Below are 16,812 nucleotides of genomic sequence, written 5' to 3' on the forward strand. Positions count from 1 at the left end.
ATAAATAGTTATTGAAATGTTAAAAAGCAAAAACAAAAAAGCCAGTGGAAACAGAACTGAATTAAAATTAATTGGGTTCAAGCTTCTGGGAAGGGTGATGCTGCTAAGAGGAAGCTTTTTTTCTGGCCCTAAAGATTATGTTTGATGTTTACTGTTAAACAGAGGCTACTGAAACCGGACCTCACCACAAGGGAGGGGGGGAAAAGAGACTGATTTTCACATGTTTTGCCTTAAAACCTTCAGAGCATTTGCAATTCAAGAGAGCTCATCTATTTTTCATTGATGTTGTTGAAAAGCTTCTCAAGGAAACATCCCCTTGCACTCAGGTGGCCCTTTCTAATGAGGATTTTCAGAGCCTTTACGAACTGGGGTTCATTATGTCCAGGTTTTGACTGGGAAAGGACGACTGGGAAGAGATGGAAAATGGGGACGCCCCGTCTTGAGTGTCACCATGAGGACAATAGCTCCCTGGGGCTTACGCCTTGGCTGAGGTGGCTTGTCACCTGGGGAGGGGTGAAGTGGGATGAAAGCAGAGGTGAAACTTCTGCAAACACCCTCCCCAGCTTCTGGACAGCCACTGTCACCTTTACTGAAGATGCCTGGAATGCAAGACTCTAAGAGCATGACCCATGCTGAGGCCAATACTGTTATCCCCTCTTGCAGAGGAGCCTGCGGTGGTTAAAGAATTCACCCAGAATATACCCAGACAAAACTATAATTCAAAAAGAGACATGCACCCCTATGTTCATAGCAGCACTATTCACAATAGCCAAGACATGGAAACAACCTAAATATCCGACAGAGGAATGGATAAAGAAGATGTGGTACATATATGCAACGGAATACTACTCAGCCATAAAAAAAGAACAAAATCATGCCATTTGCAGCAACATGGATGCAACTAGAGATGATCAGACTAAGTGAAGTGAGTCAGAAAGAGAAAGACAAATACCATGTGATATCACTTATATGTAGAATCTAAAATATGGCACAAATGAACCTATCTACGAAACAGAAACAGACTCACGGACATAGAGAACAGACTGGTGGTTGCCAAGGCAGTGAGGGGGAGGGAGAGGGATGGCTTGGGATTTGGGGTTGGCAGATGCAAACTATTACATTTAGAATGGGTAAACAACAAGGTCCTACTGTATAGCACACAAAAATATATTCAATATCCTGTGATAAACCATAATGGAAAAGAATATAAAAAAAGAATGTCTACATGTGTATAACTGAGTCACTTTGCTGTACAGCAGAGACTGGCACAACATTGTAAATCAACTATACTTCAATAAAAAAAAAAAAAAAGAAGAATTCATCCAGGAGCCAGATGGCAACTCAGTTTTTCACAGCCCGCCCTGAAAGTCAGTGTTCTTAACCCTTGACTCCACACTGCCCTCCGGAAGCCTGGGGCAGGGCCAGGCGTTTCCAGTGGCATAGAGAAAGGCTGGGCACAGCGACTGCAGGATCAGGGACCACACTGTAGTCCCAGGGCTCCGGGTCGGCATCTGGAATGCTACAGAGGAGGCCGTGGGCAGGACACTATGGAGGGGGAAGGGGGCATCCTCTCCAGGTCAAGGCCAAACACAATTCTCCACTGCCCCCACTCCCCATTTCTGTCAAACACCAACAGGCCCCCGTCTCTACGGCAAAGGAGAGTGAGCTTTCACGCTCCCCAGCCTCCCCCAAGCATCGAAGGACCTGTCCTGAAAAGTCTGGCAGAATTCCATCCTTTTGCTCTGTTCTATCTCTGTTTTTACGAGAAAACTCATAAGTTCTACCTGATAACACCTTAAACAGGAAAAAAGAAATCAAACACGCTTTCGTGCTACATTGTAAAACAACAGTATTTGGAAGAAAAAACAAAACTGGAGTCCCACCCCCCACCCCCCACCCCCGGCCCCTTTTTAAGGATTTTTTTTTTTTTTTTTCAGTACGCGGACCTGTCGCTCTTGTGGCCTCTCCCGCTGTGGAGCACAGGCTCCGGATGCGCAGGCTCAGCGGCCATGGCTAACGGGCCCAGCCTCTCGGCGGCATGTGGGATCTTCCCGGACCGGGGCACGAACCCGTGTCCCCTGCATTGGCAGGCGGACTCTCAACCACTGCGCCACCAGAGAAGCCCAAGGACTTTTTTAAGAATGATGAGCACACCTTCCTTTGGGCTGCCCTGTGTTCCCTACACTCAGAGGGCTTCCTGCCGACGGCTTCCTGGGTCCAGCTCAACCCTTTTCTAACTCTCCGTGGGTTCTCAAAGCTAAAGGATCAAGATGCAAACTTTCGGGGGGCCAGTATCACCACCCAGATAGAGTTCATGAACCAAGAGGTGTACAAGGTGTGAGAGTTTTCTGTAGGAAGAGACCAAGGTTGGCTCTAGAAATCTCTCCAACAACCGACTAAGGGGTGTTTGGCAATGAGCTTAAAGCCTGCGATGGAGGCAGAAGAAAGGGGACATGGACTTAGGACTAAGGACTGTGGGGAACCCTGCTCAGGCCTCGCTGTTGAACTTAATCCCAGGATCCTGAACCCTGGTGCTTCCTCCATAACCCCCAGCGCACCTTTCTCCAGCCAGAAAGACTGGGTGACTTCACAGTGACTGGTTTCTTGGGAGATACCAAGAGTTCATCACCGGACCGCTCCCTGTGCGGGACAATCCGGGTCAGTCAGTCCCGGTGGAAGGGTCACCAGCCCCCAGGAAACGAGTTTGTTTACAAGCAGCCATCCTCATGCCTTCCAAACACAGGTAACAAGTGCAACTGATCATCCAATTCTACCTTTTCATTTGCATGGCCTATTTTCTCCAAAAGAGATTTCCCAGGGAGCAGGATGCTAAATTGCCTTATGTAACAGAAACAGATCTTCAGAAGGACTAATTACGTTCCCCCTTTGACATGCCTGCACCCATTCCCTCGCACCCCACCCAGCATCGCTGGCTGCCTTCAGGCCTCTTTGGTTTCCCTCTGATTCTCACGGGAGGGCCGTGCGCCCCACCCCCGTGTGCGTCTAAGGGTGGGCGATGGAGCTGAAGCTTCAGGGGTCTTCTCTGCCCCCTTAGGCTCAGTCCGCACCCCCAAGGCAAATCCAAGAGGAGGCCACAAGCAAGCCCCACACAAAACAGCTTCTTGCTTTCTTTCAACCATGTTCCAACCACCACACATGTGTGTGGACATTTACAAAGCTGGACACTTTGAAAATGTGACCCCTTAAAGGATTATCTACCCAAGACTCTTTGGATGTCATGGATTGTTTGATGGAGGAGAGGGAGAAACCGGTGAGTGAGGGCCCAGTTGCTCCACGGCATGTGGGATCTTCCCAGACCAGGGCTCGAACCCGTGTCCCCTGCATTGGCAGGCAGATTCTCAACCACTGCGCCAAACCCCACTTCTTTACAGGTAGAAACACGAACGCATAGCCAAGCGTGTAGTTTTAGCAAGACAATAAAAAACTGGTCAACTACGCATAGACAGCACTGATCTGATCTGAGGGGTTCTGACAAATCCACTTACAGCAGGATTCTGCATGGTGCAATTCAGGACAGGATGGAGGCATGCAGGGTCCAGAGCCCTGGGCAGAGATCTGCCAACCTTCAGGGTCATATGTGATGGTTACTTTCATGTGTCACGTTGGCTAGGCCAGGGTACCCCGTGTCTAGTCAAACACCAGTCTAGACGCTGCGGTGAAGGTATATGGTACATGTGACTGACATTTAAATTGGTAGGCTCTGAGTAAAGCAGATTAGCCTCTACAGTCTGGGTGGGCCTCATGCAATCAGTTAAAGGCCTTAAGAGAAAAAGACTGAGGTGTCCTGAGGAAGAAGGGATTCTGCCTCCAGAAGACATGGGGATGAAGCTGAAACATCAGCCCTTCCCTGGGTGTCCAAGCATCACACACACACACACACACACACACACACACACACACACACACACACACACACACACTATTGGTTCTGTTTCTCTGGAGACCTGACTAATCCAACATAACCCCCCAAGTTCTTACCTGCACAGCGTGAAATTCGAGGTCTCTTGTCCAGGTGCCCAGGGAGGCCTGTAAAAAGCAGCATTTTTCAACAATTCAAGAAGCTGCACTTGCTGTTTATTTCCCAAACTGTACTCCCTCCCACTTGCAGCTCCGGTTGAGGATTCTCCATTTCAAAGTTCATAGACAAGAAACCAAACCGTCGTGGAAGCAGGCAGCAGATGTCCTGATGCCTGCCCTGGCTAGATTTTCTAGGTAAGATTTTTATTGAAGTCTAGGACACATAACACAGGGTGCTCTGATGATGAGTAAGGAGTTCCATACGTTTCCTCAAACAGCAAAAACACATCAAAATGGCACCCTGATCAAGACACAGAACCCAGCTGGCACCTGGAAGTCCCTCGTTCCCAGCATCCTCTCCCTGTCCCCAAAGGTAACCACTGTTCTGATTTCTAACAATGCAGCTTGACCTGATTCCATTCTTGATCTAAAAAATTTGTACAGATTTTTAAATGACACAGAGAAAAATCATGGTAATATTTTACCTTTAAACTTAACAGTCCCCATTATGGGTTTAACTTTATTCCCCCCAAATTCATATGTTGGAGTCCTAACCCCCAGACCTCAGAATGTGGCCTTACTTGAAGACAGGGTCAGGACAGGCCCATCACATCCTCTTTGAAGCTTGGGGGAGGGGGGAGTGTGAAAGTTTGCTCTCCTTTGCCCTTGAGAAGAAGGAGTGTTGGGGCTTCCCTGGTGGCGCAGTGGTTAAGGGTCCGCCTGCCGATGCAGGGGACATGGGTTCGTGCCCCGGTCCGGGAAGATCCCACATGCCGCGGAGCGGCTGGGCCTGTGAGCCATGGCCGCTGAGCCTGCGCGTCCGGAGCCTGTGCTCCGCGACGGGAGAGGCCACAACAGTGAGAGGCCCGCGCACCACAAAAAAGAAAAAAAGAAGAGTGTTGGTGTTACTTTGACAGAGGTAAGCAAGTTAAGATGAGGTCATCAGGGTGCGTTCTAGTGCAATGTGACTGGTATTCTAATAGGGGGAAATTGGTCACACACACACACACACATACACACACACAGAACGCCATGTGAAGATGAAGGCAGAGATCGGGGTGATGCTTTTACAAGCCAAAGAATGCCAAAGATTGCCAGCAGCCACCAGAAGCTAGGAGGCGTGAAAGAGTCTCCCTCACAGCCCTCAGAGGGAACCAGTCCTGCAGACACCTCGACCTCGGACTTCTGGCCTCCAGAACTGGGAGACAATACACTTCTGTTGTTTAAGCCACTCAGTGTGTGGGACTTGGTTATGGTAGCCCTAGCAAACTAATACAGTCCCTCTGCACCGCTGCACAACTTTTCTTCCAAAACTGCGATGTTACTTTGACACTACAGAGAAGCCCTCCAATTCTAACTTCCATTTTGCTACAAATTAGCATTATTCTTCAAGACTAAACAAACTTGGCCCCTGGCTCTCTACAGCTTTAATAAGCCAGTTTAGAAATGATGACTGCTCTGCCATGACCCCCATGGTCCCCCAGGGCCTCTGTCTTAGGAAAAGGAATCTCTGGGGCACACGCCTAAGGTGAGACAAGTGTCCCACTTTTCCAGACATAATCTCTGCCTGTTACAGGAAGAAGAGGGGGAGAAAGTGGTGAAGTCATAAAATGACGGCACTGTAGTCCCAAGAGGGAAGGTCTTTCCACTTAGTTCAGCTCCTCCGTCTCCTTAGAGAAAAAGAACCAGGATCGAGAAGAAGAAAGAGACCATCACGTGCCCTCAAGGCCCGGACATGGCCCCGGAGCCGCTCCCCACGGCTTGTGTACAACCATGAACTTCATTCCACGGTTCCTGCTCACAACACCTCCCGCCCCTGCCCCTTGGCCGCTTCTCCTCCTGGACCAGCTGATGGTAACTGGGAAGAACCCCACGGAGGCTCTGAGTGGGCTTTACCTGGAAAATCTGGCTTCTTTCAGACTTTCTCACCACTTTTTCTAACTGGCCCCATTCCACTTTCTAGGTTCCAACAGAGAGGAGTTGCGTCATCTAGTCAGAGCCTGTAATTTAATTAGCACAAGGACTGCTGCAGTTTGGAGAAAACAAATGGATCACAGAAAACTGAAATGCTGTCTTCCCATTAGCGTTCCCATTGAAACCCTAACCATTAAATATTTCGACAAATGGTTTAAAATGCTTACTATGTGTTTTCCGGGCCAAATGAAATAATCAGCTGAGAATAATAACCTGGATGAAAAGAAGAGGCCCCTTTCCCATCACGGTTCTGACACTTAACACACAAGCAGGGCAGGGTACGAGGGCAACCAAGGACATGGGTGTCAGCCAGGTGGCTTAGAGGCTGCCTAGGGCACACACATAGGGGCATGCGGTACGTCTAAGTTTGTGTTATTACCTGCGGCCCTAAACAGTCAAACCAAGAGGCAGGGGAGCCTAACAGTGAATTCAGTATCCCCTGGACCCCAGCCGAGGTGGCCACCCTCCCTGCAAGTGACTGTAAGAGGTCCCTCCCTGCCACAGGGCATGGCCATCAGGTGATGATCATTCGACTTGCACGCTATGGTGCAGGTGGTCCCCTACTTTAATCAAGCTAGGTGTCCCACCTGGAATGTTCGACCTTCCCCAGATGCTGGCCCAATTCTATTTTCTGAGACTAGGGCCAAGGTCCACTTGATTATTTCATTTGTTCATCTACAAATATTTATTGAGCCTCTACTGGGTGCCAGGCATTGTGTAGGCTCTAGGGACACGATGAGGAGCAAAAATGACACAGTCCCTGCTCTCAAGGGACTCACAGACCAGAGTGGGGAAGACATGATAATCAAATAATCCCTGAACAAACAGAACCCTGCCAATGCGACAAGCCCCAGGAAGCAGAATGTGTGTGACGGTGTGTTCTGGAGGGAGGCAACCCAATGGCAGAGGTCAGAGGATGTCAGGGGTCCACGAGGACATGACCCTGCCGTGGGAGCTGAAGATACACATTAACTCAGCAGAGAGGGGTGGGGAGAACATTCTGGAAGAGAGAACAGGGTGTGCCCAGCCCTGGCAGCCAAGAGAGCACAGAGTCTCAAGGCCCACGGGACTGAGCACAAAGCAAGAAGCAGGGCTGTGTGCGGGGCCTGGGAGACAAGGCTGGAGTTGCTGGCAAAGCCGGTTCAATCCGGGACGCAGTGGCCATGTCACAGAGCTTGCCTTCCAGGTTAAGGAAGGCTTTGAAGGTTTCAAGCGGGGAAGTGATGTGGTCTGATTTGAGTGTGAATCGCTCGCTCTGGCCAGTGTGTGGATGGAGCGCCAGGTAGTCACGGGGAAGGAGCGGGACCAGTTAGGAAGGAGCTGCAGCTGAGGTCCACGCAAGAGGTGATGGTGGCGAGGATGGGGCGGATGGAGAGTGGAGGGGTTGGAGAGGTTCAGGAGTCAAACCAGCAGAACTTGGCGACAGACTGGCTCTCGGGGTGAGGGAGAGGAATGCAAAGGTCTTCCAGGTTTCTGCCCTGTACTGAGGGTGGGGCTGCCATTTGCAGACAGAAAATAGGGGCCAGGGGTTGTGGGGGATGGGGAAGGAGAGGTGGGGTTGGTTCCAGGCGTGCTGGATTTGAGACACCTTCGTTCACACCACAGAAGGTTCAGTAAGCAACTGGCTGGAGGGGCGTGGAGCTCAGAGAAGTCTGGCCCTCCACCATCTCCGCTCTCCCTCTCCCAGCCCTAGAAGCCATGCTCCCCGCCCAGCCCCAGTCCGCGCCCCCTTGCTGGCGCTCCAAAAGCTTATCTCCGTCTTCATCATGCTGGTGCCACACAGCCAGTCGCAGAGGAAGGAGGCCTGCAGCCTGGGGTCAAGGCTAGGGCCCACCCTGGCTGCTCTGAATGCATGCCCTCCCCCCACCCCCCCCATCACTGGAGTTCCTTCCTCTGCCTCCCAGCCCGCCTGCTCCCCAGCCCCTCTTCACTGCCAGCGGCATCGCCGGAGAGATCTCTGCTCACGGTCCTCACTCCCCCAAATCCACGCAATCTCCTTTCTGCTTCTCCACCTCCTCCAGGACGAGAAACGGCTCAGCTGTCACCACTGGCTGCTTTATACTTGACCTTTCCCATGTCCTCCCTGGCATCCTTCCCTCCTGGGTCTCTGGCTGCCCCGTTATCTTCGCTAGCTTCTCTGTCATCAGCGTCTCCTTTTCGCTGCCTCCTTAAATGGTGCCATCCCCCAGGCTGTGTAGATTGACCAGCCTCACCCTCCTCCTGCAGCTACCGAAGGCTACCCCAACCTCGATGCTCAGGGGTGGCCGCATTGACCCGTGGTGCCGGCAGTTCAGCAGCCCCGTCACCGGTGTCACTGGGCTGGCCTGGGCCGTGTCCCACTTGCTTTCTGCTGCCGCCATGGAGCGCAGCCCAGCTCGTTCCAGATTCCATGGAAAAGCACTGAGAAGACAGGCGACCCCCACTGGACAAAACAGCGAATGAGGAGTCCTGGTGGGGGGACCCTTACCCTGTGCTCCTGGTCTTGGATCTCGAGTCCCCAGGCACAGTCTCTCTCTTTTTTTTTTTTTTTTTGTGGTACGCGGGCCTCTCACTGTTGTGGCCTCTCCCGTCGCAGAGCACAGGCTCCGGACACGCAGGCTCAGCGGCCATGGCTCACGGGCCCAGCCGCTCCGCAGCATGTGGGATCTTCCCGGACCGGGGCACGAACCCGTGTCCCCTGCATCAGCAGGCAGACTCTCAACCACTGCGCCACCAGGGAAGTCCAGGCACAGTCTCTTAACAAGCATGTATTTGGGGTCCAAATTTGGGACAATATGATACCAGTTTTTACTCTGAAATCAAAGAATCTTGGCTATTTTCTCTCAGGTACGTTCTAGGTAGCATCAAGTCACCAGGGACAGCTGACTGGAAAGGCTTTGCTCCAGATACTTTTTCCTGTTCCTCACTGTACTTTGTTCTCCTGATGCCAAGTTTTACATACACATATTTTTCAGCACCTCGTTTTTACCTCTTGGAGACCTGACAGTAGATTCCAACCTTGATTCCGCTGGGAACCATCCAGGGAGCTTTAAAAAATAGTGACCCCTGATCTCGTTGGAGATCGAGAATGGATCAATGGAATCAGTCTGAGGTACGGCCTAGGCATCCAGATGTTAAAATGCTCCTCAGGGATTCCACTATGTGGCCACAGCTGAGAACCATAGTCTAGAGACTGAACGATGGTGGCCCCGCTGTAAACCATTTCTCAAAGGCTCAGTTAAGTATTTGTCTTTGGCTACTTCTGTGTCCCACAATAATTGGTTTCCTTTCCCCTCTTCCCCGCAGAATAGAAATCCACTCTTCCTAAGAGATCCTGGTGTTTTTGCTCTGGGGGCCACTCACCTCATAGGGCTCCTTGGTGGGCCTGCACTTTTCTATCTGGTAGAGCTGGGTCTTGTAACAGACGCTGTCCTGGATGTCGGATTTCTACCAGAGGAGAAGAGAAAAAAAGCCTGGCTTAACTCCCAGGAAATAGAAATGTCCATTAAGCATTCATTAATTTTTAAACCAGCGCTTGGCTGAAAAAGGGCAGAAAGGGGTTGTCAAGGCACTTAATTGCAGTGCAAAGCCTCATCCAAGGATGGAGTGTGGGGAGAGCACGGGACCCAGAATCGGGTGACCTATTTCTGTTCCTGGCTCTGCCAGGAAAGGGCCAGGTGACCCTGGGCACATCACTGCTCCTTGCTGGGCCTCAGTCCTTTCATCTGTGCGATGAAGACCACTCTAAGACATGGAAGCAGAGACCAAGTACGTGAGCTGGGGAGAATACCTTATTTTACTGAATTACTGAATGGGATACAGATGTTGCTTATTTAAAAACAGCCCTAAAATGGATAAATAACAAGGACCTACTGTACAGCACAGGGAGCTAGATTTAATATCTTGTAATAACCTATAATGGAAAATAATCTGAAAAAGAATATATATATATATATATATATATATATATAGGTATAACAGAATCACTTTGCTGTGTACCTGAAACTAACACAACACTGTACATCAACTATACTTCAATTAAAAAAAAAAGCCCTAGTTCCTGCCCCCCGCCCCAATAAACGTCACAGCAATTCATAATATAGCTTAAAGAAGAAGACAGATAACCACACATAAGATGATCTAGGGGCACTGTTTAGGTGCAATCCTCTCTGGCGACAGGTGAAATGAAATGACTGATTAATTTTTCAGCCAACAAATATTCACAGAATGCCTTTACAGGCTCTCCAAATTAAAATCCACGCTTCTAGGTTTTAGAAAGAGGAAACAAGAATCAAGGGATAAGGGGAGAAATGACAAATAATTAAGTTACAATATTTTACTTTTTTTTTTGCAGGTTATTAGTCATCAATTTTATACACATCAGTGTATACATGTCCATCCCAATCGCCCAATACAATATTTTACTTTTTAGTTCACTCATTTTGCTTTCAAAATTATACACGGTTGTTAGTAATTGGTTAATGATATCCATAACTGGCACAGTGCATAGGTGCAATTAAATTAGCCTTGTGTGGAAATTACTGAGTGGACCAGCTATGGCTGTCTCTGGGGAATAATTCATTCTTAAAAGCAGCCACCCACCTAGACAGTGGTTCTCAGAACAGCTATGTCCTATGATTTAAGGTTTAAGTGTGAAACAGACAATAAAATAAGAAAGAACCTTCTCCAGTTAGAACTAAGTTAGTAGAGTTTCCAGGGAGCTTCTCAGTAAACAAAACCACAGAGCTTTGCAACACTGCACCATTTGTAACCCTGATGCTGGGCAAACACAGCAGATGGCAAGACATCCAGAGAAGGCAAGACGTACCCTAAGAGCTTCACACAAATGTCTCTTACTTGGGATGAGCCATGTGATTAAGAGCGTGAGTAACCAAAGTTTGCATCTGTAGATGTGGAGGTAGACATAAGAAAGAAACTAGGGCTTCCCTGGTGGTGCAGTGGTTAGGAATCCGCCTGCCAATGCAGGGGATGTGGGTTTGAGCCCTGGTCCGGGAAGATCCCACGTGCCGCGGAGCAACTAAGCCCATGCACTACAACTACTGAGCCTGCGCTCTAGAGCCTACGAGTCACAACTACTGAGCCTGCGTGCTGCAACTATGGAAGCCCGCATGCCTAGAGCCTGTGTTCTGCAATAAGAGAAGCCCTCACACCGCAACGAAGAGTAGCCCCCACTCACTGCAACTAGAGAAAGCCCGTGCGTAGCAACGAAGACCCAACACAGACAAAAATTAAAAATATAATTTAAATAAGGAAAGAAACTATTTTAAAAACAAAAGCCCCTCTATTTTATTGATCAGTATCCAGAAAACTGGTCCTTTCAAAAGAAGAATGTTTCAATCTGCTAGCTTACTCAGGAAAGTAGCAATGTCATCCTTTAAATATGTGAAATCATAAACTTTATAGTCAGTTTCATGGAAACATTTTTTTAAACTAATTTTTTGTTTTGCAGTACGCGGGCCTCTCACTGTTGTGGCCTCTCCTGTTGCGGAGCACAGGCTCTGGATGAGCAGCCTCAGCGGCCATGATTCACGGGCCCAGATGCTCCATGGCACGTGGGATCTTCCCGGACCGGGGCACGAACCTGTGTCCCCTGCATCGGCAGGTGGACTCTCAACCACTGCGCCACCAGGGAAGCCCTAAAACTAATTTTTGAACAACATTCATCATTTCAAAAAGAAAATCAGCGTGTGACCCTCCTCTGTTCCTTTACTTGAGAACTACTTGTCCCTAGCATGGTGGTTCCTAAATGGTGTGATCCTGAGCCCATATGAGTGAAAAAAGTTGTTAGCAGGCATCTACAATATGTGCACATTTATTTATAAATTATAAGCATGTACTGTACTAACATATCACGTACATTATAAAATAGGCAATAAAATAGGAATTTAAAAGGATAAGAAAAGAAAGAAATATAGGACATATGGTCTTCTCATAAAAGAGAAATGAGAAATGGCTTCAAGTCTAACATGTCTTTTAAGCTCATCATCATAGGTGAACAGAGGACCTCTGTTCTCTGGTGTGAGAGAATTTCTTAATCCCTCTTATCACATAATAAAATGATATAAGTAACATACTATGTATCAAAGGTCCAGTTTTTCTGAACTCCACTTCTCTCCTGCAGTAGCTTTCCCATGACCGTGACACTGGCTCTGAAATCCAGCTGCATATCTGTTCCCTTCTGAAATTTCGTCCCATCACTGCTTCTGGAGCACGTTTTTTTCCCCCATAAAACATTGCTCTTATTTTTAAATGCCTTTTACTATAATGTTTCTTCTCATGTACATCATTCCTTTTGTGGCTCACCAAAAAAAAAAAAAAAAAAAAAGTTGTTCTGTGGATAATTTCCTGTTGAAGCCAAATCTAGGAAATACCCTAAGCTGAATCAGCTTAGAAACATCGATACTTTTGTTCCATTGTTTGACAAATCTCCCATCAAGCTTCTTCATCTATTCGGCAATGTTTTCTAGATGTCTCCCAAATCCATTTGCTAATAAGAGACACATTCTGATCATGCTGTCCTCTGGACATCATTTTGGTCATTTTCTCCCTCATCAGGGAGAATATCATTTCCCCAACTATCGGTGAATTTTCATCTTTAGCTTTAATGTAGAAACCTCATAAAAGGCTTGTAAGCCTATTGTTGAGTGGAATTTTGTGGGATATTGGGCTATCACATGACTTTAAATAGCACCGAAAAACTCTAGAAGTTCCTCTTTACGTTCTGGATTCTCAATGTCTTCCTAACAGTGGTGACCCCATACAACCTGATCTCAAGGCGCCATATAGGCAAGGTGACGATCATCCTTCAGGAATGGGTATGAAATCAAATTTCAGATGGGCTTCCTGACAATTCCAAATTTCTCTGGTTGACTTCCTGTTAGATCTGGTCAGTGGTCACCATTCTGAGTAGGAGAAACAGAAGGAGTGATATGCGGAATCCATACTGCCTGTGATCCAGTTTTCTTTGCAGAATTCCTTTTTAACCATTGTCCATTTGGAAAGAGTTGATCTAGTCAAATCTATATACTGAAGCATGTAAGTTCCCTCACCCAGGCATGTATGAACTTCATGAGGCAGAAGAATGAAGGTGACCAAAGCCTGAGGGTACCGTGGTCCGACCCAGGCTCCCAGCTCTACGTCCTTCATCTTCAACACACGCGACACCTGGACCATCTGATGCCCAGACTGAGTGAAGGGGCCAAGGTTTCACTTTTGCTTTCTAGAGAAGTAAATGTAAATAGTGGCTTTCTCATCTACCATGCTTTACAGGTGAATGCTTGAGGGGCTCAGCTCCCCAACTTTTATGATTACACAAGCCCCAGTGCATCTAAGTGGGGACCCCAAGGAGCCAAGAGAAACGGAGCCAAAAAGGCAACAAGAAGCTGAAAGGAAAAGAGGCTTGAATCTCTCACGAGTCTGCCCAGAACTTAACCCTGTGGGAGAATATTTTTAAAACACCTCAGATAAAAAGCGCTCCCTGAGAAGCAGGTTTTGCTACTATTTTATCCCACCTTCAGGAAACTCGGCCTCACATTAGTTTCAATTAACAGCTCAGATCAAGTGTCAGTAACTGGGAAACACTTCCAGTGTCAGAGCTCGTTTTTCCACAGAGACCAGAGAAAACCACCGCGGGGCTCCACTCACCCCGGACAAATAGCGCTCGAGCTTCTTGTTTAAGAGGAAGTAGATGGCAAGGATGTGGCAGGCGCGGTTGGAGAGCACGGTGTTGATCACGTCGCTGTTCTTGTAGCCCAGCTTCTCCGTCATGTGCAGCACCACGCTCGGGCTCAGGTCTTCCAGGGAAATCCTGCGGGGCAGAGGGACATAGAACCCGTCACCTCTCCACCGTCGCTGAGAGGCTCCAGCGCCTCCTGAGCGATGCTCACAGACATGACGGCACAGAAACCGCCCCCCCCACACGGGCCCCCTCGTGGACAATCAGTCCATTCATTCACTCATTCATTCACTTGACTTTTTATTATGGAAAGTTACATATACAGAAAAGTAATGGGAATCGTCTAATAGCCTATGTGTGTACCCGATTCCTGGGTGAACACTTTGGCTTTCTTTCTTTCTTCCTTCCTTCCTCCATCTCTCCCTCCCTTCCTCTCTTTCCTAAAGTATTTTAAATCACAAACATCATGACATCTTTTTTCCTAAACACCTCGACCTGCATCTTTAAAAACCAAGGACATCTCCTGTAGAACCACAATACCATCAACACACCCAACAAAATTTTAGTAATCTCTTAATATTCTCTGATATCTAGAATATATTCAAATTTCCCCAATTGTCCCAAATTTCTTTACAATTTGACATGTTTTCCTTAAAATGTATTTATTGGAAATGGGGTGGAGCCCACACTTAGGTTGGGTGGAAGCTGAGTTGGGGAAGGAGGGTGTTCAGGAGCCAGCCCAGAGAGTGTTTGAAGGAACAGTGTGAGTTCACAGGTTCACAAATAGGGGATTTGAGGCTCAGCTGTAAAGTAAAGTGCCCTCAGAGGACAGGTTAAATCTTCTACACAGGAGTATTATGAAGATAAACTCCTTGGGATAAAATGCCAAAGAAATGAATGCCAGGCATTCATTTAACCACTCATTCACTCATTCGTTCATTCAACAAGTCCCTGCCTCATGAAGTTTACATTCCAGTGGGGAAGAGAGAAAATAAATTCATTTATTCTTCATGACAGTCTTACGAGTAGGTACCATTATTATCCCCATTTTACAGATGGAGAAACTGAGGCCCACAACAGGGAAGTAACTTGCCCAGGGACACATAGGCAAGAAGTGGCAGCTATGGAGAACACAAAAACAGGCTGAGGGGCATAGAGAGTATGTGTGTTGGTAGTGGAGATGTGTCATCAGAGAGGAGGTGCTACAGTCCTTCAGAGAGATGCAAATACAGTACTCTGTGAGCAGAAGGTGAGCACATCTGGCTAGAGAGCTCTGTAACCGCCGCCGAAGAGTCTGAAGACATTTCTGGTGGAACCTCAGAACCATAACACTAGGAAAAACCACACAGTATAACCCCATAATGGTGCAGAAGAGGAAACCGACTTGCCAAGTTCACAGGCCCGTTAGTAGGGGCAGCAAGGGCAGACCTGGGTCTCTTGACCACTGTAACCTAGGTCAGCGCTCCCTCTATGTGGCTAAGTGCCGTCCAAAGAAAAGGTGCCCAAGAAACCACAAAATCTGCCTTCCTCACTCCTGTTGGCTACAAAATCACAAATTCTAGAAAGCAGGTTGGAGTATGGTTGGTATGATTAATGGTTAAAAATAATGTTTGTTTAAAAAGGATACAATTACGTGAAGACTGACACAAGCACTTAACACAGAAAGCACAACTGTTTGAAACTATCTGGTAACAACCACATGCCAGCAGCCCTGCCCTAGGTCAATGACACCACTGCTGCTTGACCTCACTCCTGGCCAATGAGATCACTGACATTGGCCAATCAGACCACAGCCTCATAGACTCACCTCCCAGCCAATCAGATCATGATTTTGTGACCCTCCCCCCCCCCCCGGCCAATCACCCACAGCTACACATGGATGACCCCGCCCCCTACCAGGAGCAGGCCCTGGAAGGGAGGGTGCTCTGGGTGTGGGGTGCCACCGGGGTGGGGGTGGGGGTGGGGGTGGAGGAGAGAGGAGGAAAGTGAGCAGGGGAGACGCCCCGTCTCTGCCCTTTGTACCCGCTGTCTTCCAAAATAGGTGAGCTCTGCCAAACATAGACTGTGGACTGGCTCTTGACTGAGAGTAATATTTTAAACATTTTCAATAAGCAATGCATGTATTTAGTGCTCTCCTGTATCAGTTGTTGAACCTGTGTTATCTCTCCAAGTTTTTCTTTTTTTAAATTTTACTTATTTTTTTATACAGCAGGTTCTTATTAGTTATCCATTTGATACATATTAGTGTATATATGTCAATCCCAATCTCCCAGTTCATCCCACCACCAACCCCTACCCCGCCCCCGCCGCTTTCCCCCCTTGGTGGATAAAGAAGATGTGGCACATATATACAATGGAATATTACTCAGCCATAAGAGGAAATGAAATTGGGTCATTTGTAGAGACGTGGATGAATCTAGAGACTGTCATACAGGGTGAAGTAAGTCAGAAAGAGAGAAACAAATATCATATATTAACGCATATATGTGGAACCTAGAAAAATGGTACAGATGTACTGGTTTGCAGGGCAGAAATTGAGATGCAGGTGTAGAGAATAAACATATCTCTCCAAGTTTTGATGATATAGACAACGGTAAAAAATGTTCCAGAACTCTAGGTATAATTTTGAGTAAATTTGCATTAAATCCAATTTGATTCCACTTTGGTCTAATTCAGTCCTCTGAACCAATGACCTGCTTTCCCTCCCACTCATGTCCAGAGCTAACTGGAGGTGTGGGAGAGTGTCCAGGCCCAGGCAGGAGAGGAAGGAGGTAGCCAAGGTCGGCTCTAAAAAAAATGTCTGTTCCCAGAACAGGGAGGGGGGCCTGGCACACAGCAAACATCTGTGACTGACTGACATGAACATTTATTATAAAGAGTTTAAAGACATTTTCCTCTTGCCTCTTGGGGCTATCAACTTGGAGGCCCAAATGAATTAACAGAAGGCTTTACAGAAGAGTGATATAAAACACAGGACCTTTATTTTCTCTCTTTCCCAGAAGTAAAACATTGACAACATCTAAAATAATTAAATCTGGGGCTATGAATGTTGGGAAGCTATAAAATAGACTTTGTAAAGAAAATATTCCTTTCCCTGGTCACATGTTCTTACTCCCTTTATCTGT

General features: G+C 47.6%; 1 protein-coding gene across 1 annotated transcript in view; it reads right to left on the reverse strand.

Moving 5' to 3' along the window:
- HUNK (hormonally up-regulated Neu-associated kinase) overlaps window positions 1–16,812 on the reverse strand; it is a 112,763-nt gene that overhangs the window by 7,297 nt on the left and 88,654 nt on the right. Inside the window, exons 7-9 of the mRNA XM_060098558.1 lie at window positions 13,657–13,819; window positions 9,355–9,438; window positions 4,000–4,047 (exon numbers count right to left, since the gene is read on the reverse strand). Of these exons, the coding sequence (XP_059954541.1) occupies window positions 4,000–4,047; window positions 9,355–9,438; window positions 13,657–13,819 (295 nt within the window). The remainder of the gene's footprint in view (window positions 1–3,999; window positions 4,048–9,354; window positions 9,439–13,656; window positions 13,820–16,812) is intronic.

The sequence above is a fragment of the Mesoplodon densirostris genome, chromosome 5 (genome assembly GCF_025265405.1).
Source record: "Mesoplodon densirostris isolate mMesDen1 chromosome 5, mMesDen1 primary haplotype, whole genome shotgun sequence".
In the NCBI taxonomy this organism is placed as follows: domain Eukaryota; kingdom Metazoa; phylum Chordata; class Mammalia; order Artiodactyla; family Ziphiidae; genus Mesoplodon; species Mesoplodon densirostris.